The 23,466-nt window shown below is 46.9% G+C and overlaps 1 protein-coding gene across 1 annotated transcript in view; it reads right to left on the bottom strand.

Annotated features, from left to right (window-relative positions):
• The window catches only part of LOC119432409 (inactive phospholipase C-like protein 1), a 178,633-nt gene that overhangs the window by 56,937 nt on the left and 98,230 nt on the right, over positions 1 to 23,466 (bottom strand). Inside the window, exon 3 of the mRNA XM_049658960.1 lies at positions 3,441 to 4,608. Within this exon, the coding sequence (XP_049514917.1) occupies positions 3,441 to 4,608 (1,168 nt within the window). The remainder of the gene's footprint in view (positions 1 to 3,440; positions 4,609 to 23,466) is intronic.

Here is a 23,466-nt window from a genome sequence, read left to right as displayed (position 1 = left end):
TGTCAAAACATAAGCTTCGGTGACATATATTTATTGTTCTACTACTTTTAACTGTTTCAAGCCTCCATCTTTCGGTGAACCACTCTTTTGTTTAGGATCCCTCTGAAGGAAGCCATATACAATAACTCTAGATCAGCCTATGCTCCTTGTATAATATAACTCCGTATCAGTCACGAGACTTTCTTGTTTTCAGTGCTGCTGGAGGCACCACAGCATCTAAAGAAATCCAGCCAATAGCCATCACACGCTTGTTGGCGCATCACAGTGAGCACAAAAAGCGGCATGCATTTCAGGAATCTAAAAGAAAGGTTAGACAAACCTCTGAGTGAAATTGTAGGCTCCCCTACTAGGTGTACCAGAATGATAATTGGCTTAGGTGCTCATGACAACTGCGCCCAGTATTTTGGCGTGATTATTTGTAGTGCTTCAAAAGTATTAAAGTTGAGTGACGATTGTATAAGTAAACTGTCTTTGTCATTGCCCAAGATAGAAGTATGCATCTATTTCATGTGCAAAATACCTAAAAAAAAACTTGAGTTTTGCCCCTGGTCCAGTTTTGTTTATTTTTGATCTGCAATTGGTTTCACATGTTATTGATTTATACGACAATTTCCTGTATCTGTGTGTGAAGTGTTAATTAAAGCTCAGAAAGAATTTTTGTCTGTGTCAGTTTTGCGCTGTCTTGCCACTATGAATTGAAGCATCACTTGCTAATGCCAGCTAGGAGGTTATCCTGTGGTTGAATGTGTTTGGCTGTGCTTTCTATATTTAATTACAAAACAGGATGTCTGACAATTGTGAATTATAATCCGACATTCTTGTTCACAATGGTTCTCTCCTGTATATTAACTACTAGCATGACTGGAATTGTTAATGAAACACGGCGTCATCTGTTTTGTTCTTGAACATCTTGGTAAATGCTGTACTTTTTAAACACAAGGCAAACTTCATATGTTACTCCTTTCTATGTCTTGTATTAACAAGCAGCATGTTTACCAATATCAGTACCCATTCTGTTACTTTAATGGGCCACTGATTACCTGTTCTACACTTTAAATGGCAAGTCCAACTCCACTTTGAAATCTAGAATACACTGCACAGTCTACCTTTACTTAACCCCCCTATAGCTGTCTTTCTATGTTTATATGTTCTATGCTTATCAGTTTTCTCTCTGTCACCTGTTGCAGCTTCCTTTCAAGTTTGTTAGTTAGCATGTTAGCACCCAAGTTAGGGAGATCCTTAAGTAAATATTGAAATTTATCATTCAATTTTATTCATTAGAGAGTTTTAGAATAGAGGGCCCAAACGTTTTGGGGCCCCAAAGAAATAGCGTTGAAGCCACTGCGCATGTGCGAGACGCAAACTGCGTTTGGGTTTTGCGTTGGGCACGCTATTTCACTGATTTAGTGAGCGCCCCAAAAGCTGCCCCAAAAGCTTTGTGTCAACAAACATGGCAGTTCAGGCTCTAACCGAGCACCAAACTGGGCTCAATTCGTGGTAACGCGTGAAGTTTGTAAGCTAGGAGAAGTGACTGTGGTTATCGCTTTCTCTCAACTAACGTGTGTAATGAACATTGATTCATATGACGCCGCTGATTCCAAATTTGATTGTCGATTTCATGGCTCGTAGGCCTAACATGGATTAGCTTGGCTGGTGAAGGCACGTAAAGTTGGTTACTCAAAATTATGCTCAACAAATCGCTTGCTGCTAATAGAATAACCCCTAAATTATAATAAAACGCAAGAACACGAAAGCCAAAATTACTCTTATCATAAAATGGTATAGTCTAATTTAATATTTATAATAGGTTTTCTTTGACACCGTAGTGGCACTGCAAGCGCAAGACTATTCGCAAACACAAAACCCTATTCTAAAACTCTTCACTCCTGCCCATGACCCAACGCTAACTCCCACAAAGCTCATTGGGGCCCCTATTATAAAACTCTCTATTAACTTTTCTGAAGGTCACAATAAATTCTAGCCCACAAAAGCAGCAATGCTTTTATCACTTTACACTGGAATGTTATAATATTTCAGTGTAAAACAGCTTCTCCCGCACCCTGCATATATCTCTGGCCAGCTGGCCCACGCCATTTCAACACCTACACTTTTAGTGTCTTATTGTAAAAACAAGCCTCGACTAAAACCACATTACTGCTTCAATCACTGCCATTTCAGTCAGCTTCAGCCGCAGAACTACCCTATGCAATGATCTTCATTTACTACAAATCTTACAGCAATCCATTGATATACATAACCACTACTTCGTGGTTACTCAGAAGTGCACTGAAAATAATTGTAGTTGAAAGTAACTATAAGTAATTGCAATGGTGGCTGTGAGCAGTAGCTGTAGAAGCGAAACACTCAGTCATAGAAGAAAAATTATTCAAGAGCTCGGCACATGCACCTACATTACCAAGAGTGAACGATTACGCACATCTTTCTGGCAAAAAACATAGTCAAATCAAACCACCAATACCACTAAAATAAGGCTGGCCATTGACTAAAAGTACCCTACACCTCCACCAAAGGTAAGGCAATTTACTTAAGCAATGGAGCACCAACAAAACCTAGGCAGTTCTATTTAGGCACGAGCTCTGATCTTGCGGCCAGTGACAGCTGAAGTGCATCTTTTTAACTAATAACTAATCAAACAATTGTATTTGTGGATTTACAAATGCGAACTAAAGAAATAAACAAAACTGGTGATTTATGTACATAAACATTACAGATGAAACAAACCACACTGTTTGATTTAAATCAAGAGTTGCATGTCAGCAATACTTCACTTGAAAGGAGCTCTAATACAGTTGTCAAACGCAGTACTTTTGATCACGATTAAATTTACTCGTGATCAAATTTCTCAGTTGTGATTGGCTCTTTTACACAAGCTGCAGGAGGGAGCCAATTGCAGGTCAAGAATTTTGATTCAGATCGGGCTTGATTGCAATCGAAAGTGGCTGTGTCACACCGGTATTAATCGTACCAAGCTCATTCGGACACAAGTGGAGGTCCAGCTGTGGAAGTGAAGAAGTTTAACATTCTCTAGTAGCAGAGACTTCCTCTGCTTATTAAATGTTGTGCCGGCTGAATTAGGCTTTTGCAGCAGCAATGAAGAGGTCCTCATATAGTGTCAGATATTCCTTCCATTGGCTCGTAGTGCAGCGTGCATGAGTGGCAACTGTTCTTAAGAGACCAGCAGGGTCTGTGTTAGCCGGAACGCAGAAGCTCAATCAGTTATCTTCCTTGGTGTCGAGCAAGCATAGAGTGGCTGTCAGGATCAACACTTGCCTGATTTTCCTCAAATGACGTCAATGAGTGAGTCACAATCTAGAAATTTAATTAGGATTGTGACTTGTGCATTCAAAGGCTAATCGATCAATTGCCAAGGCATACATGAGAATAAATTTGATATAAGAGAAAAGTATCATCAAACTTACCACTGCAGATCTTTCGTTCAGCAGGTAAGCTTGTGCCACTATGAAATGACACTGACTTGGGAATCATCTGGGCCTGGTTGAGGGAGAGCGTTCCACTGCTGTCCCTCCTCTCCCTCGCACTCGAACCAGTGAACTGGACTCGGAGCCCCGAGTCCGCATCAGTGGACGTGAGGCTGCCCTTCGCACTTTCATGAGAATCGGAATCAGATGAGCACGCTACACTGTTCACAGAAGCACTGATCCCACATGAATCAAGCTTTGTTGCTGCCGGAAGGTCTTTTTCGCTGGACGAAGGGGTGGCCACCCTCACTTCTATGGAGCTGGCGTCACTTGCACTTTGCACCGACGACTGGGAATACACTGCGGGCTGTGACAGAACCTCAGCTGCGGTTGTGGCACTCTGCTGCACCATGGTGGTGCTTGGTGCAGCTTCACTGGGCAGCACTACTGTTTCGTGCTGCGAGGAGATTCCATTTGGTGACAGCTTGTCCACCTTTGGGTTGATCCCTGTTGAGTCCTGCACTTGCACGACTGGAGCCACCGAGCCTGTGGTTCGGTTTGGGGAGCTCTTCGAAGCTCCATGCTCCAAGTGTTCCCTCGTGGACGGTGAGGAACATGGCTGTTTCAAAGGAACCACAGGCACACTAAGTGTTCGACTCACATCGGCACACACCTTTGGCACCAAGGATTGGGAGCAGGCCTTGTCACTGTTTGAGCGGCGCAGTGGGAGTTCATTTTCTTGCTTTGTGAGTGACTTCCCCTCAGCTGAGGTAGGTAAGGTGACATCTGTATGAGCACGAACCATACCATCTGACCCAGAGGGGACAGACTGGTCGTTCGAGACTCTAGGTGAAGAGCATGGCCTTGGCAAAGATTCGTTTGCTTTTGAACCTGTAGATTTAGGGTCAGGTGCAACGGCAGGGTGTGGAACATGAGTTGCAGTGGGTGGGTGAGTTGAGTCACATTTCGAAGGGCTTGTGGATGATACCGTGGCCACATCCCCAGATTGGCAACTATCGTCATGCTCTCTCCTTGCTGTGGTTGACTGCTGTCCAGGTGGGACATTGTTTTGCTTTAGCGAACTATCCCTGCCACTCATCCTGGTCCTTTCTTGGGCATTGTGCCAAGACCAAGTTTGCGGGGGTTGGTGCAAATGGAGCAGTGGTGGCTGAGAAGAAAAAGAGTAGAAAAGAAATACTTCAGAAATAAGCACTAAAAACTGCTCTATGCAAGGAAAATGACAAATCAGTGCTGCCAGCAGTGCTTTTGCTATGCGGTAAACTCCACAAATTAGCTGTGACCTACGTTTACTTGCTCTGACAGAAAAAAAAAGAAATAACATGACCTGTTTGGTTTCGAACTTGCCTATTTCTACCATGGATCATTTCATCACATGAAGACGAAAACAAATTTAATTCTGTGTCCTCCTGACCACCACCCTACCAGAAAGAGCAAGCGCTGCAGTAGAATATGAACATAATTACTGTGACCTTTAAATGCATTATGAAGAAATCAGCAACGAATAACAGCTGTACCATTATATTGTATGTGAACACTGCTATGTCCTAATTACCAGGCTCCACAATTCATCATGCAATGTATACTCAATTATTATTGCGACGAAGTAGCTACCAAACAGCTCATCCAGTTTGAACCGGTAGGAACTGACACTGAGAATGGTTTAATTTACAGCCAGCAAATTATGTCAGTTGCTCAAGATATTTCCACTTCACACAGTCTCATTGCACTATGTAGTTCATGTTCCCTGTCTACCAGACAACGCATTCAGTCTCGATTGTGATCGAATATTTCAGAGTGACAAATATGACGCAGCAAATTTCTTTCAGTGTGCGTGCGTTACAACGTGCGTCATGCAAAACGGCGATCGCCTGTGAGAAGAACCGTATCCGGGTCACGCATAACGTACGCCTTAGGAAGCATAAACCCGGCCCGCTGGCACCGAGCGGCCAACTATAAATAAACGAGCGTGTAAAGTGCCGCAACATCGTTGCGCGCATACGGAACAGACGGGTATATTTACAAGAATGGACCATAGCTGTTCGGAAATACATCGCTACCAGGATGCAGCAGGCAGCGGGTGTGATCGTGCGCGCTCACATATACTGGCGGTTCAATAAAACGACCCGGGTACGGCACGGTCCTATCGATTAAACAAGCAAAACAGATGCGCCCGCATATGACGGTCCTCGGAGCAGTTCGTGCCCTATGAGAGCCTTCAAACAGTGCGGCGCATGTCGGGCGGCCGGTCCGCGATATTGCTAGACCGTTTTATAACCGCGCACGCTTCTTCTCGTGACCTCGAAAGAAGGGCGTCAAAAGAAACGAAACAACGCCGACACATCACGCGCTGCGAAGACCCGCTCGGCAGCAGACGCGCAGAGACGAGTCAGCGCGCTCGTCGGCAGCTCTGAGATTTCGCAGTCACGCGTGAGACAAATTCCGCGCGAGACACGAAAATTAAACGAAACTACGTAGACTGTGCGAGTTCTGGGTCCGTGAACCTTCAGGGAAAATAGCGAGCGAGCGCGCTCCGTGCGTGCGGAAACGAAAACCTTCCCGTGCACAGCAGCAGCAGCTGCTGCTGCTGCACAGGCTCCCGCGTGCCAACAGCTGCGCGAGTCGCAGCTCTCGCGTAGTACACACGCTACACCAGCAGCAACTCACAGATACACTTTCCTCGGGCAGCCATCCGATTCGAAAGTGATGCGGCTTTCACACTCGACTAAAAACAGTGCACTCGCGAGGATTCTTCCGACCGAAAACAGCCGTGTTGCGAACACAACAGCGCGCGCGCGCGCTAGGGTTCCCGTTACATGACCGTCCTCCGCTTCGTCGTCCGCCGATGCAGCAACCGCTAGCGCGGACATACCGCTGCCGACGGCCAGACGAGTAGGGGCAGCGAAACAGCTCGGGGTCGTCACAAAATATCCCGACAACAGCGCGCTACGTGAATCACCACCCCTGAGAGGGTACGGTAAGCGGCAGGATGCGCGCCTCTCTTCACCGGATCCACGAATCGGTAAGCCCGAAAATCCCGGACGCATACGCCAGAGAACGCTCGTTTCTCGATCTCGAGTTTCTTCTCGGCTTTTTTACCTGGACCAGCACGATCAGGAAGAGGGCAGCGGCCTGCAGCAACGAACCACAGGCCGATCCGTGGCAGCATGGTAGCGGTGGCGGCTGCGCCCGGAAAACATTCGGACGCCGAGTTTGTCCGCGCGTCGTGTAGCGAGAAAATGCCGCAGCCGCCGCAGACGATACCGACTCCAAGCTCCCAGGACGGCAACGGCGGCGACAGCGCGGCGAGATTCTACGACTACGAGCAAGGAAGGAGAGCGCGAAGATAAAGACAAGAAAAAGAGAAACTGCAGGCACGGCTTGCGATCGCAGCGCCGCCCGCGCGGCCGCGACCGTCGGAGGGTCGGAGAGCGAGTGAGGATGGTGGATGGAGACGGCTCGCAGAAACGACGTGGAGAGAAGAGACCTCGACATTTGCGCGTTACCTGGGGCACCTATGCGCGCAACTATATCCGAGCGGTTGGGTGCATGCGCCAGGCTCGAGACCCAAAACTCCAAAAAAAGCTCTAAAGATGCGGACCTCGCAGCGCGCATCCATTTTCGGAAATGGATGGTCGTGCTGTAACCGTTGCAGCTGGACAACGCGTGTCATACATTGAACTTTCACGAGACTGCTGGCTGTGTAGTTGTCCTCTATCTTTCTCCTCGTTACCAGACCAAAGTGAAACTTGTCTAAGCAATAGTTGCCTGCGTTGCGAAAAACAGCCAAGTGCTCGCAGTTAGAAGCACATCTGCAGTGCGAGCACTTGCGGATTCCTAATCTCGGGAAAGGTCAAGGTCTGCATTTGGACGAGCCGACTTGCGCCCAACCGGAAGAGAACGGTACTGCACTGTTCATTTGTCTTACGAGTTTCTACAGTAGATATTAATATGCGTTTATTCATTATTATTTTCATGGTATAACTTCGAGCTGGAAGTCTTGCTCCGGTTAATTCTAAAAACCATGTTCGTGCACTACGACGTGTATGAAGAAATTTTTTTTTTTCGTGAATACGAAACTATAGTTCAGTGCATTATACCGGTGTCTCACGGCGCACTTTCAAACGCGACCAAACCCGATCGGGATCTTGGTTCCCTTGCTCAAGCTGTGGGAGGAAGCCAATCGCGGTGGAGAATTTCGATCCGTATCGGGCTGGATCGAAAGTGGCCGTGTGACACCGGTATTAGATAAGGCGAACATATGTAGCGCGCTCTTCATACCTCAACGGATATGTAGCTGAGATCACGCAATAGTTCTTGTGTGGATAATAATCACGACACAATCGCCACGTTGGCGGTGGCGACGCTAATAAAGAGCAAGAAAATAAGTTCATTAGCAGGATTATACTGAAACTCTTCGTTACCGTTAGCCGATGTCAAGCGCACGCAAACAGGTTCGTGTTTTTAAAGTTCTCTATGACTAAAATTTGCAGGTTCGAGCAAGTTTGAGTGAAAACTCCAGCATCCTCTATTTTAATTCCATCCCCGCAGGGCATGGCCAGTTTGCTAATCTTATCAAGCGCATAAATCGAATTTATTTGGCGTGTATTATACTCGTATATTTGTTATACGCGTATGCACCAACTAGATTTTACATCTCTAAAGTAACGATTGAGGCAGCGAAAAACCTGTTTCGGATATTTTGTTTCTTTCTTTTGCTATACTTATATCACTATAGCTAAACGCCACCCGTCCCTCCCCCAACCACCCAGTACGTCTTTTTCCTTTTTTTTTTTTTTTTTGTCTTTTAAAGACAGCGTAGAGGTTGGCTCGTGTCCAATTTATGTCAAAAACTGCGTCCTCTTCTGTCCAGGTCACGCACCAGGGTATACATACGCGGGTGCTTCCACCAACGGTGTTCCCGTCCTTCAGAATGCGTGCATAGTAGACATACAAGATGAACTAGCGATACGCGAAACATTGTATAACCATATAGTAGAGGAGAAGCTACAGAAGTCAGACAAAGAGGCGACATCCGGGTTGGGGACGAACGTAAGGGTAGCATTGTTTCTTTCTTTCTTTCTTCTTTTATTTATTTATTAAAAAATTTTTTAATATAATGCGCTTGGGCCGGAACGCAATCTTACGTAAAGCGCGGTGATCGCACTCTACAGGGACCGGGGCCCGACTGGCACGTGGCCTAACGCGCTCATTGGATTTCGATTGGTGGCACTCAAAATAACGCGTCCGCTTATTGATGGCCGACCGTTCGGTGCCCTTGGGAGGGAAGGAGCTATCCAAGCAAGCAGGGCGACTTCCCGTGGTTTTTTATCGCTGTCGTTTTCTCGCGTGTAATCATCTTTCTTTCTTTTTCTTTTTTTGCTTCCTTTATACTGCGTTATTTGTTTTTCTTTTTTTCCGACCTCGCTCTGTGTCAGGCGGATGACTGCAGTTACCGGAATTAAACATTAAAGCCCGGCTGGCGGTGCGCCGTTCGGTCTGTGTGCATACGTCTGTGACAGCAGCTTACGTAAGTACATCTTTCGCAGTTGCTAAATTCACAGCTGCGCATGCGCGAGCGAATACGTCCCCTCCTCTCTCTCTCTCTCTCTCTCTACTACCCTCCCACCATTCCCCTCAAGCGCGCCTTTCGACTAATCCGAAGTTTCAGATTAACCCGACCGCCTGATGTTACGGTGGTTGTATTTTCCACAACGCCGACGCTTCGGGTCTAAGGAGAGCGGGGCGTTGCTTGTTGATGCGTTTGACTTCGGCCCTAGCCAGGTGTTACGTACCACGGGACGCCCGAAGCTCGACAGGACCTGGAGACTTTTTAGTCCCGAAGAGGACTACAGTTGGCTGACTTCTTTAAGGAAACGGGCATATAACTGCACTCCGACTATAACGTATCGTTTGGAGTAATTCAGGACAGCGCTGCGAAATATATTGTCGCCCGCAGATGTGTTCGCCATTGACTGTACGATAAAGTATATTCCCCGCACAGGTAGGTATGTGCAGCTATCATAGATTATATGCGCGGAATCTGGAGATATCGAAAAGAAAAATTATGCAGATTCAACGTACATGTATGCGAAGCGCAGCTCTCGTGAAGTTATTAATGAAATGCTATAAATTTACCGATTTTAGTCCTGCGTCTTTGGCCTAAATGACACTGGCGCGCGTATGTGCTTCCGCGCACCCGTGCTACGCAATGTGACGAATTTTATATTGGCTTGTATTTCTTAATTTATTCGTGTTTATTTAAAATATACCGGCCGCTTCTTTGCCAGTCCCCCGTTGTGGGGTTGGCCCGAGCGGCAGATTATACTCCGTACGGTTTGTTTATGACACGTGACTATGATGACGTGGTAGAAGCGAGAATACAAACTATCGATTTACCGCTGGGCTTCATTATGTGACCTCTAGTCACGATATGTGCTACTTGAAAAACGAATTAAGGCGCGGAGGCCCTTAATCTGCACTAGCAGGTCCAGCCAGGAAACCTAATTAAAAAATTAGGAATTGCCACCGATAAGTGTATTTGGGGCAAGGACTAAAGGGTCAAATGCATGCGGTGCGAAGACCGCAGTGAACGAACGTCTCTCTCGATTAAAATATCTGGGGCTCCGGCACAGTGGCGTAGCCTGGGGGCTGACCGGGCCGCAGCCCCCCCCCCCCCCCCCCCCTGAAATTTCTTCGTGCTGTCATGCACCGTCGACCAAAACAACCACCGGCGCCGGGAATCATTCTGGATTTTCTTTACAATGTCTTTTTCACGCTCGAAAAGACATTTCGGCCCGAACATTGCGAACTCGGGCTGGATTTCGTGAAACGCCCATGCTCCTGGAGTCACATTACGCAGGGAGCCCCATCCGAGCACAAAGTTTCAAGGGCTTTTCGATGGCGAGTGGGCGCGTCGCGACATCTCGCGGCGTCCGCAGAATCTGCGGAGCGCATGGATTTCAATTCCGAAACTTTGTGGGTATAAAGTTATGAAATCGTGACGCGAAAGGTGCACTGACATTTCCAAAGGCATGCTTAAGATTTTGAATTTATCAATTTAATTTTTTTCGGTTTAATGTTTTCATTAACTTGGGCCAACATGCGCCCACTGGAGCCCTCGCGTCCAAGCCGTTCCAGAAATGGAAGCACGCGCTCTAACTCTTCCACACGCACGAAAATACTAAATAATAAATATCGCCGTGACTGTCAGCTGGCAGCTGATAATTTTCTCCAAACATTTCCAGGAAGCGTCGAATGTGATCGATCAGCTGAACCAGGGCAGACAAAGTAAAATAAGAGAAACCAGAAGAAAGTTAACGGCCTATTATTGAGACAGCTCTTTTTTTGCGGGCGACAGGTCTGGCTCTCCGCGGCCATAGGGGCAATGGTCCTACGGATTTAAGCAAAGCCCGCGCTGAAAATACTTGTATTATCAGAGCGCTTCTTCGCATGCGAGCAGACATAGATCTGAAGAACCATTTGAAAAGTTGTCCCAGTAATGCCTCGTATTTAAACCCGACATGTACAAAACCAAATTATATAAATTTCTGGTGAAATTATCAAAGAAAGCCTAGTTGCAAAAATAAACGCTGCAGGCTGCTTCTCCGTACCTGCTGACGAAACGACGGATATTGCTGGAATCGAACAGCTTTCTGTTTGTGCAAGGTACCTAAACAAGGATGCCAACGAAGTGTTTTTTAGGTTCTGTGCCAATTCAGGACCAAAATGGCAGGGCCCTCGCCGACACCATCATGCAATTTCTGCTAGACTTTGGAATAAACATGCATCACCTTCGTGGCCAAGTTTATGATGGTGCCAGCTCGATGGCTGGTAAAACGAATGGAGTGCAAGCTGCCGTTCGTCAGAAATATCCAGCCGCACTCTACCCACATTGCGCCAGCCACTCCCTCAACCTAGTTCTCTGTGCGGCGTGCTCTTATCACAGATATCCGAAACTGTTTTGGAAAGCTGAAGACAACACCGCACTTTTTCCGCAAATCTCCTAATCGGTCACACGTTTTACGAGAAATGTTAATTTGGATGTGTCCTGAGTCCACCAGGCAGCGACTTTTGGGATTATGTGAAACGCGCTGGGTGGGAAAACATGATGCAGTTCTTTCATTTGTTAATCTGTTTGAACCGATGATCACGGCTCCAGAGGAGATAAAATTAAATGGCAGTGGCGAAAGTCCAGTTCAAACGAATAGTTTAGCTTTGACACTTTTGTCACCGGCATTCCTTGTGAGCCTGCATGCGGCAGAGCATGCCGACCAGGAACATCGACATGAGCGCCGCCATTGACGACATAGATGTGGTACAGCAGGCGATCGAAAATGACCGTAAGAATGCGACTGCTTCATTCTCAAAAATATTTGCACAAGTATAGGAACTGGCAAAACAACTGGATGTGGAAATCCCCAGTCGACGAACCGGTGTCCGAGAGCAGGACCGTGGGAGCGTTGCATCAGAAAATGCTGAGGAATATTTCCGCAGAACTGTGTTGACTCCATTCACGGATCACATATTAGCACAGTTACACCAACGGTTCGAAAAGCACAGGACAATCTCAAAGGACTTTTCTATAATTGTACCATCCGGATTACCACCAAGCTGTGTCTTCGCATCTGTATATTCCACTGTATCTTCGCATTTCTAATGTATATTTTGCAGCACTGCTTTATATATGTACTCTCTGTCGCGACTATAATTTCTGTGCAATTACTCACAATACACGAACGGTAATAGCTGCTCCAGCGCAATACATCGGAACTAAGGGCAGCATCATTGAGGTTTTTCTATGGCCATTGCATATGCACAAAAATGTAAACAAAGATCTTGAATGACAAAGATTCATCAAAATATTTGACCTCAACATGTTAATTTCATGGCCTTTATGTTTTTTTATATCAGGTGCATGCAGCTGCTTTGCTGGCTTCGAACTGATACAGTTCTAAAGTTCCCGTGATATTTTCTTTACTTATTAAATAGACAAGAAAAAACGTGGAAGCATTGATATCAGTTACTTCTGCCGCAATTTTTGGACACACGAATATATTATTTTATGAAAATAATACATATTTTACTTGTCTTGACAGGGCGTAGCGCCCAAGAATTCCATTGCATCATCTAATATACAATGGCATTGGCAATGCAGTTATTATTCACGTATTTGATCCCTCGACAAATTCTATAAGGAGGAGGCCGCGCTGCAACGTGAGCACCCCCCCCCCCCCCCCCCCGAACAAAAATTCTGGCTACGCCCCTGCTCCGGCATTCGTCATACAGCACACAACTAAGTGCGCTGGGACTGCAGACCGGTTTTAGCAGGTGCTATATGAAAAGTCTTTATAACTTCACTCGCAGTTTGAAGGCGACACCGGGGTCGACGTCTCAACACCCTCTGCCGAAGTCATAGTAATCACGACAGTACCGGTCCGGGCGTCATTTTATGTGGCTCGTCGAATTTCGTAACCGGAACAAGCTATTCCGAGCGCCGACCTTCTCAATTTTCGGAAGTGATGGTCGTGCACCAGACCCCACGGAGTGGTCCTGCGAGCGCCTCGAGTGATTTTTACGCTTCTCCGATTGGTTTGTACGCCGCCAGAGCATCCGGTATGGCGTAGCTGGCGTACGGTGACCCCGCCCAAGCAAAATCGGAACTATAGGATCTTACAATGACTCAAGTACTATACAACGAAAAGGCGCGTCTTCTTGAAAATGTTAACGCAGGAATATATGGAAAGTCATCGCACTTACTGCAGTGTGTTCTCGGTACAAAAAAAAAAAAGGGGGGGGGGGGAGGGGGTAGTAGGGTTCTTATAATCAGAAATGTCTTCGGCAGAGACGCGGTTTAAGTTAACTGCACAGTGGATATGCTAACAAAGAGAGCTAATTAGCACATTTTCGTAATAATTCGTAATTAGACACTGTGGTTTGTCGTGCAAGAAATGCCTGTCTCTTCACGCACGCCTGCCGATGAGTCGCGACAGAGCTGTATATGCCACAGCCGATGTTATTGAAGATATGTATAGTTAAGAAAAAATAGCAGTAAACACGCGGTCATTATACTCAGGCCTTGTAGCGAAACAGACGATATGCCCTAAACGGAAACCGTAAAACTTAGTGTCATTAGCCTTTAGAACATCACAGAAACAAATGTAAAGGACACGACCCAAACGTGAAGTTCCTTAGAAGTAAGCAGTTTTGATTGTGACACCCGCGGATTCTACGTTTACCTTTTACAGTGATAATGCCGTCGATGGGAATGCTAAGTCAAACATAAACAAGACGAAGGCGACGAGATAACGGAGCACTCTGGGGAGATTTCAAGAAGATATCAATCGGGTTTGTGAGACTTGTTGATGGTGTCGTACTGCAACTTCTAAACGACTTTAATGATGAAAAAACAAAACCGAAGTGTTCATCAAAACTATGAAGGAAGTGTTGATCCTAAATACCGTCCGTGTCTCTTGGTAAAGAAAGTGATACGATTGCCTATGACCTACAGAAGCTACAGAAGCCTGTCTTGGCAGTGGTTATAGTGACTGATTCACTGTCAGTGTGCACATCACTCATTTCATCTTCAGACACTACTGTAGCCAATACATCTAAATCTTTAAACCCCTCCAAACTTAAGTCTGGTACGATTGGTATGGCTTCCAGGCCATCGTGGTATATTCTTAAATGACATGGCTGACACACTAGAACGGATATCTTTTGATGGGCCAGTTATGCCTAATTCGGATCATGTCATTGCGGCTAGGTTTAGAAAATTTTATATTTTCCAAGATTCGACAAAACTGAAAATCCAAACGTCGGAATTTAATCATTTGTCCTTTTCGTGGGACAATAAATGGTGTCCCACACGTGAATAAGAAATCTCCACAACAAACTTACGCTGCCGAATCCCGCGATTAAATTTTTACCTATACAGGTCCGGTCTGGCACCATCCCCTCTGTGTCCTACCTGCCAGCAACCCGAAAACATTGATCACTTTCTACCAGCATGCCGTCGATTTAGATATCAGAGGAAGAAACTCAAGTTTTCATTCCCAAATTTGGGTATTTCTTTAATTACTCAAAATATCCTCTCGTTCGGGGCTTCTCCATTGGGCTTTAGCCGTACACAGGAACATCTGCGTGGCCATTTGCGACTACCTCTGTGACACAAAAAGGCTACCATGCTCATTCTCGATATCAATAATTGGATAGGTCATTGAATCGCTTATTGTGCGTTCGAAATTATTCTAATACCACAAAAAAAAACGCTGTTTATTTATAATTAAAATTATTTTTATTTCTGTATCTACCCGGTAAATCTATTTCCTAATTATCATAAACGTTATACTTCACCGTGATTTACTTTTTTAAAGGTTTTTTCTTTCTCCCCCTTCCCTTTAGACTTTAACCGCCTGCTTCTTGGCCAATCCCCCGTAGTGGGTGAGCGCCACAAGTGAGGAAGAAGCAAGCAAGACTGTGTCGATGTTTACTATTTCACTGTATTTTTTTATAAATGTTTCTCTCTCTCTCTCTCTCTCTCTCTCTCTCTCTGTATTTCCTGTATTACGTTTTCATACATTTTACTAATGTGTTTGCCAGACGCTTTTCGCTTCAGTACGAGTTCAAGTAATGAATAAGGTTCCTTTGTGCTGACTCTCTTTTCTCGTAATATGTTTGTTGTCCGTGCCTTTCCTGTGATAATCTCCATCGGGGTAAGCAATATCTAAAAAATATTATTAATATTCTGCCGCTGGCTTTTCGAAGAATGACGTTGGAAGTCTGCAGCTCCGTCCTGACAGCGTTTGCTTATTTGCATTCGTCGACGCGCATTTTTGAGCATATCAATATAAGTTTCAAGTAGAACCAAAAACTGATTATTAGGAATAAAGTTCTTTCGGGTAGTCTGGCCTACCACCGCGGTCTAGTCAGTCCTCAGCGCAGTCGTGGACGTCAGATAAGAGCCTTGAACCTGCCACTATACACACTACGCGGTGCCAGAACGTTACAGAGGAGGACGCTGATTTCGGTTTTCCGTTGGCGGCACGAATTCGACGACTATACGCATATAACTCATCCCCCCCCCCCCTTTTTTTTTTTAACAGCGAAGCTGTTCTAGCTAACCGTAAAAAGTGGCCCCTGCTGTCGCAGAACCTCGCCGAACTATGACGTCACTGCGTTGCCTAGCAATCACCTCGCCGAGCGGCATGTGCCTCGCCTCCTCTCCGTGCCGTGCACATGTTGCCTTGTCATGGGCCGTTAAGGAGAGGGAAGGGCATGCGCGCTGCGCGCGCAATGCTCGGGAGAGGGAAAGAGAAAATGAGAGCGAGATAGAGAGAGAAACAAATTGTAGCAGCACCAACGAGGCAACGCGCTGCTGCTGACGCAACCCGCGTTGCCTAGCAGCGCATGCGCCGAAGCAGTAGCGATGACGTCTACACTGCGCTTCACGATAGTCAAAATATGCCTCACCAACTGGCCCCAAATTCCACTCTTCTAGAATTGCTCGTAAGGGCGAATTCCAGCCAATGCGGAACATATTATTTGCGAAGGCGGTCAGCCGATGGCGAAGAGCACTTACCGTCAACCATGCACGATTCCGAAGCTAGAAACACGCATGGTCGGGAGATATATTATTAGCATCCGCGATTCCCCGTGGCGTTGCAATATAACCATGTCGTCCACGAAAAAAAAAAGTAATCTTGTCGGCTATTAATTCTTTTATAGGCGCGCGCTTCGGAGGAGGTTGCGGAAGTGGGCGCGTTGTAAAGGCGAGCGCGGGAATGAGCTTTGAGCCTGCGCGCAGATATGACAGACCGCTATTCCGTTGTTCCAGCGCGCGGATATATACGGGTGAGTTATATACTGATTATGGGCACAAACCCGTTCGGAGGAAAGACCCCAAGCGGATATGGGATGTACAAATACAACGCGATTCCTGAGAGATCATACTAGGAACTACTCAATCGGTGCAGAGACATGCAGACACGGCAACACCAACGCGATTGCAGACGACGCGAAAAGGCGCGCGCGCGCGAAACACCAGCATGCATTGCGACCGGAACTAGTGCCTCCTGATTGGCTGTCGTCCACCGCTGCGCGCTAGACGCTTCCGGCGGCGGCGTTCGCCCGACGAAAATGTTTGGACAGGCAGATCGGCTGCGGACGGCAAATTTCTTGACGCCGGCCGTCGGACGTTCGCCGCCCGACGAAGTTCTTCGCTCGGACGCCGGTTATTCGCTCCATGTATTCCGGCCTTAACGCGCACCGACAGTGAACGCTTCGGTGGTCTCAGTACTACGACGCCTCGATGCCAGCATTCGAAGGGACGCTGGCATCAAGAAGCACTACCAACGCCACCTAGGTGGCGTTCACCGTACTCAGCACAGCGGAGCGTGGCCTCCGCAATTAGCTCTGAAAATGTTTCTGAAGTTGATCGCGGAGGCTGCAATTACGACGCGCTGTACGCGCTGATTTGACTCGGTGACGATTCAGTTACGTGCTTTGTCTTGCGCGTTGTATTAGTGTGTCAGTTACGTGCTTCGTCTTTCGCGTTGTGCTAGCGTGTGCAGCGTAGTGCAGCTTCCATATGCACGACGGTTGCTCATGGTCATCGACGTTGGTAGTCGTGATGGAGGAGACGTGCCACCAGGCGTCAGCGTGGGTGCATCAACGCCTAAGGGCGCTTTAGCCACAAAACACCAATAGACATTATATATCAATGTGCATTTATAGGCGCGCGCTTCGGAGGAGGTTGCGGAAGTGGGCGCGTTGTAAAGGCGAGCGCGGGAATGAGCTTTGAGCCTGCGCGCAGATATGACAGACCGCTATTCCGTTGTTCCAGCGCGCGGATATATACGGGTGAGTTATATACTGATTATGGGCACAAACCCGTTCGGAGGAAAGACCCCAACATCGTTAGAGAACGCAAGAACGCTGGGTGGGTTTAGTAGCACATCGGAAAAACAGCGCGAAAGTTTAGGACGAGATCGGTAGAAAAAAAAAAAAAAACACGAATCCGTGTGCCCCCCCCCCCCCTTTTTTTTTTTTTCGTCCGAAGTTCCGCGCGGTTGTGTGAACCATCGTTAGAGATGCCGGTGGTGTCCTTATCGAACGAAACCGGCTTGCTTTGTTGAAGTTTCTGCTTCCTGGCTTACGAGTAGAAAGGGAGAGAGCAAGAAACGAAGCAAGATAATGGTATCTTCTGTACCAGAACGGTTTACTTTACACGCTTATGCCACTAACTTACAACTCGTCTTAAGCGGGCAGTAAATGTGCGATTGGGCACTATCGAACTAAACGGATTTCGTCGCGGAGTACGAGACCTGCCGTAAATGAAGTCATACGAGGAACAAGATGTTACTCCCACATAAAGCAGCCTTCGGCACTCCATCGTCTTTAGAAAGTTAATCGTATATATAGTTCATTCGTACAAGGAAATGACCATGCAGTGTCCCGCTGTATACGATCACACCAGTCTCACGCCAATTATTACTTTATGCGTGCGGGCGATAAGATATGCCCTCAAACTTCCCGCGATACGACGTTTATGAGTAGAGTGCTATGACCATTCATTCTCTTTAGAATACGACCACGACAGCGATATACCGAAAGGCTAATGACCACGTTAGAGAAAGAGAACCATCCTCGAATTTCAGTTCGCTATTGCGTCTCTTTCTATATGCTAATGCGTGCACGCGCACGCGCCACTGCTGAGTGCTCAGAGCAGTCAAGCTGACAGCGAGCATAATTTAGCCGATTACTGCCTCGTCTCGACGTTCGAATAGACACGAAAAGGTAATCAGTAACAAAGTATAGGGCACTATGCACAAGCGCTCAGCGTCGTATTTGGATGATATGCGTTTACACGGACGCTTTGCCGTTATCTTGTAGCAAGCGCGAAAACGAAAGTGATGGCCAATATACGCACGAGCGTAGAGAGATGCCCTAAGACCAAATAAAAGAATGTATACGAAGGATTATCACAAGGAGTGAACGTAGCGTACATTCCATGCAAAGTATAATACACGTATAGACCAAAGGGGGAGTCGTAATGGTGTTTTCGGCGTCGATCCGGTGTAGCAAAAGGCTCGCCCGAAAGATCATCAGCCTCGCTTTCTATGCAAAACAAAGTGATTATAAAGCGCCGCGGAGCGCGCCGTAGCGTGGGGGTGAAAGCTTGTTAAATGCAAACGACCGCGTTCATTCGCCAGCGCGATCGTCGCGATGTGAAGATAGGGTCTATACGGAGAGCCCGACGCAATTTAATTATACGCGGCAATCTGAAGCCCGACGGCCGACGTTCCGTTCCACCTGCGGCGTAAAGGAACAAAGAAAGATGGTTCCGAATAAAGCGGAAGTGTACATGTGCGTCACCGGAAATAATGTCGACAGAGTGCGCTGCACGGTCTAGAGCAGGGTATACCAAATTAAGTTTGGCTATCTTTCGAACTAGCGCGGATACGGGCCATCTTTCAAACAAATTACAGTAATCGCTCCATGCTGCCATATACGCCTATACGAAGCCTATACGAAGCTGACATTGCGAGGATAACAAGGAAATTTCAAACGAAGCTGGAAACCGTGCTACGAGCGATGAAACGGAATATGTAGTCAATAATACGCACGCCGCCTACCGGGGTATAAAACGTATTCAATTTTCGTCTCCCGCACGGGAGCCTTGCTCACAATGACAGCAAACGGTGAACTCTCCTAACTTATAGGTACGTCGTATGCACATACCGCAAGCATAGCGCATATGCGGGGGGCGGAGGCTGCCTGTATTCCTGTTAGATATAAGCGTGTGCGATTGATTATAAAAAAAAAAAAAAAAAAAAAAAACACTGAGCACACGCTTAGCAGAAATACCAGCACATCTTCCCCCGTGTACGCGGGATGCCTGCAGCAAGTGAAAGGCCGTTTTTAAACGAGTGTACTTCACCGTTTGCTGTCATTATTAACAAGGCTCCCACGGGGCAGCCAAAACCTCTCTTAATTGAATACATATTGCCTTGGTCGGCGCTCGGTGTATTATTGACTATCATATTCTCCGACAAGACACAATTTCGTTAGACCCTCGACTTTATAAGGAATATGTAAAGGTTTGGGGCTATGTGATATAAAGACAGCACTATGGATTCCAGGCCAAACACGGATAGATGATCCTAGTTACGGTTAAACGGAAGAAATTGAATTCGGCATGCAGTCATGCAACGCGTACAGAACGGCGAAATGTTGGTCTATTAGAGTCGGCGAATGGTCGTCAAAGAAATTGGAAAATTAATTCTACAGCGTTTCAGGAGATTAAAGGGAGCGTAGTTACTTAGTAAGCACGCATACAGACACATGGGAAGTCACAATAAACAGTACATAAACCACAGAAGCCGCGATTTTTTTTTTTTTTTTTGTCCGCAGTTTAGGCATGGAGTCGTACATTGAGTGGTTCCGCCTACGTGCGCCTTTTCGACCACTCTAGTGTCATGAGACAATAGTGTCATGTCGCACGGCTGTGCTGGGACATATTTATTTATTGCTGTTATTATTATTTTGGTGATGCCGCGGTCTCTAGACTTTTGATTCCTTACCATATTTACACCGAGATAAGCATAAGCGCTGAACTGCAACTAAACAAAGAGAAGAATATTTTCACGCATGTGATTGTGGCAAATTCAAAGGTGGTCGTCTATCACTTGGTTCTGTCTTTATGATGCAAAAGTAATGAAATTCTGGGGTTTTATTTCCAAATACCACTATATGACTATGAGGGACGCCATATAGTGGGGGGGGGGGGGGGGGGGTGAACTTTGATCAGCTGGAGTTCTTTAACGTGCGCCCACTTCGCGGTACAGGAGCGTTCTTGAAATCTGCCCCTATACTGCAATACGGCCGCCGCGGCCGGGATCGCAACCTCGTTTATTCTTTGGGTTACTCTAGCGATTTTGTGGCTCAGGTTTGATGTATCATGTTTTCAATGTGCCCCTTTGATCCCTTCCGTCATTGAAAACGACGCATGCGTTTTAATCTACCATGTGCACAAACGCCCAATATGGAGCAATAAACATTGAGTTGCAGTTGGTGCGTGTGTATACAAATGAGCTGTCCCTACAACAAGAATGTCCAATCAACAAAGCCACCAATATCTCCTCAGAAAACGCAGAAACACAATTAGAACACTTGCAGGCCTCGTATGTGTTCTGTTCACGCAATACAAGAGTAACTCGGGCTCTCCGGCAGAAGTCGTCGACCTGCAACGGACTTTAAGTAGTCTGCTGATGACGACGGCTAATTTGATCACAAATTTAATGACGACGATCGCAAGTAACGTTGGTCGCAAGTGCGGTCTCGAAGGACGAGGATGGATCAAGAAATGCTTGCCGCTAGCCAGGAAACGTTCCGGACCTCCGTATAAAGCCAATGGCACGCTACAATGGATTACACTTGACCCTTCTCCGAGCCAAGGATGGCCGCTGCTGCCATGACTAAGACAAAATCATCTTGCCGGAACGTTGGCACCGGGGGTTCTGGACATTGTCGAATACCGCCATATTGTCAAATTCTGTAATGGCTGTAATTTCCAGTCATTCAGAGGGGGCCTAGCAGTCCTATGTGCCAATCAGAGCTGACAAGATGCGACTGCTCCGCCGGTTCCTTCGCTTACGCATACACTCCGTCTCAGCGACTCTTGAGCAGTGCGGCGAAAACTACGTATCGCGTCACCCAATCAAAAAGAAACCTTTCCGTGAGTGACGCTGGCTGAATGTAATTATCACGGAAGGGATAGCGTCGCCAGCAAACGGCGACAACGACTCCTGTGTTCATTTTTATCTAAAAAGAAAAGGAAAAAAACAAAAACAAAGCGGCGCATGGCAAGCACGTCCTTCTTTCTCCGACACGCGGCTGGATGTCGTTGCCATTTGGCTGACGCGACCTGTGGCTTTCGCTGCACTACAGGGAGCCATTGAGAGGAAGTGTAGACTTACTCTGCTTACTCTTTTGAATTAATTATGCGGTTTAACATCCCAATTCAACACACGGGCCATGATCACAGGTACAAGAGTAGGACTGTACATTTGCTAGTAGGAACATGGCTGTTACGCTGTTACCTATACCCTATTTCAGCAGAAGCGCAAGTCCCTTAGTACTGCTACAAATCTTCATTCTAACAACCAAACGTGGCAGAAAGGTAGAACTTTGGGCTAGTTGGAATGAATGCAATACATGCTCAAAATCAGCGCAGAAAACGACGAAAACAGAAACAGAAGGACAGACGACTTCCTGTTTCTCTGTCTGTTCCTGGTGTCCTTCTGTTTGTTGCCACCGTTTTTTGCGCTGAGTTGAAGTAAACGTGGCAGAGCCCGTAGTCATTTGCTAGTTCTTAGCAACACACGAGCTATGAAAGGCGCACCTGTATTATTTAAAGAAAGCCGCTGCTAGAGAAGCACTACAGTAGCAGGAAGTAGGAACTAGCTATGCTAGCGCAAGTAAGTCTACATTGCTATTAATCTTCCTGTGTAACAGTCAAACACCGCAGAACCCGTAGCTCTTTGCTAGTCAAGACATAATGGCGTAGACACGTATACGGGAATACCTTATGGTGTAAAACCATGTAAAACACGAGAAGCAGCGCTGGTGGCGATACCTTGCGAGGGGTACTAAAAAAAATTACAGGCCTGCGCGGCACACATAGCACAGTCAGAGCGTAAGCTGGTGGAGCGGCTCAAGAGTATAGCTCCAATTTCGGCACCACGCACAACAGGGTCATTTGCGGCAAAGTCTCTTCACCTCGTTTTGACGAGGACGATTTGAACTGTCCGCCCGGCGTAGACGGCGAGCTGCGGCTTGTAATGTTCTCTGCACAGCAGTCTGCTGAGCCCGATGATGCCTACGTAGCTCTACGTTTGCAGGCGCCTTAACTAGATGGCGCCACCATACTGGCGGAGGCTCGGGATCGCGTTGATTGCGCGCCCCATCTGAATCGCATTTCGTCATCTGCGCCTGCGCGCCTGCGCGCCCGCCTAGAGCACGTTTATAGGGCATTTTTCTACTGCCTGATAGCAAGCGCTTGCCTCAGTGATAGAGTATCCGACTCCCGCGCAGCGTGCCCGGGTTCGATCCGGGCGGGAACCGGGTACTTTTCTTCGCTTTTCCCGCGATAGCGGTCACGGTCACCGGACATCGTAGGCGGCGGCGGACACCATTGCGAACCGAAACGGCTATTGGAATGAGCCTATAACAGCTTACGCTGTAAAACGCAATGACTGGCTGTGTACATTCAAAGCTTGACTCATCTGCCTGGCGAAGACGTGTGCCACAAGCATATCACTGTATCGCTTCATTTTTGGACCGAAGCAGAGTCACGCATAGACACGAGAAAACTTCTAGCGTTACGGCTGATCACGACGTCACCAGATGTCACTAATAGCGCTACTGTTATGCTGGATGAAAAACATGCTAGATAAAAAAATATGTATAACATGCCTGATTAAATCAAACAGGCTAGGTGGCGATTTGCCACCACCCCGTTCCAAAGGGGATACCATTAAATCATCATCATCATTCCCGGAAACGTCTTTCGGAATACGTATGCCGTAATATGAATCAAACCCCTGAATAGAATCCGCATGTTATATATATATATATATATATATATATATAGTGTGTAGCGAAAGAGAGACATTTTAGCTCAGCGTGTGCTGATGCTCTCGCCGGTCCACTCAATTATATACCAACGCCCCTCTTTGACGTTATATTTTTCGTTCTCGACACAAGCCCTTTGACATTTCACCTTCCCTCAGAGTGCTCTCGCAGTAGTTTCACGAACTCTCAAAGTAGACGGGCACGCGAGCGGAATGTTGACCGGAAGACGGAAGCAAGGGGAGAAAACTAGAGTGCGGTTCATCGGAGCTTCTCAGGACGAAGAGCGCCCCTTTTTGCAGGCACATAAAGCCACCCACAGTCCCTGGCTCTTCTCTCTTCCTCCCGTTCATTCTTTGAAGTGAGCTTAGGGCCG

Source organism: Dermacentor silvarum, chromosome 11 (assembly GCF_013339745.2).
Source record: "Dermacentor silvarum isolate Dsil-2018 chromosome 11, BIME_Dsil_1.4, whole genome shotgun sequence".
Taxonomy (NCBI): Eukaryota; Metazoa; Arthropoda; class Arachnida; order Ixodida; family Ixodidae; genus Dermacentor; species Dermacentor silvarum.
Note: the sequence above shows the minus strand (reverse complement) of the source record. Positions and strands in the feature narration are given on the sequence as shown.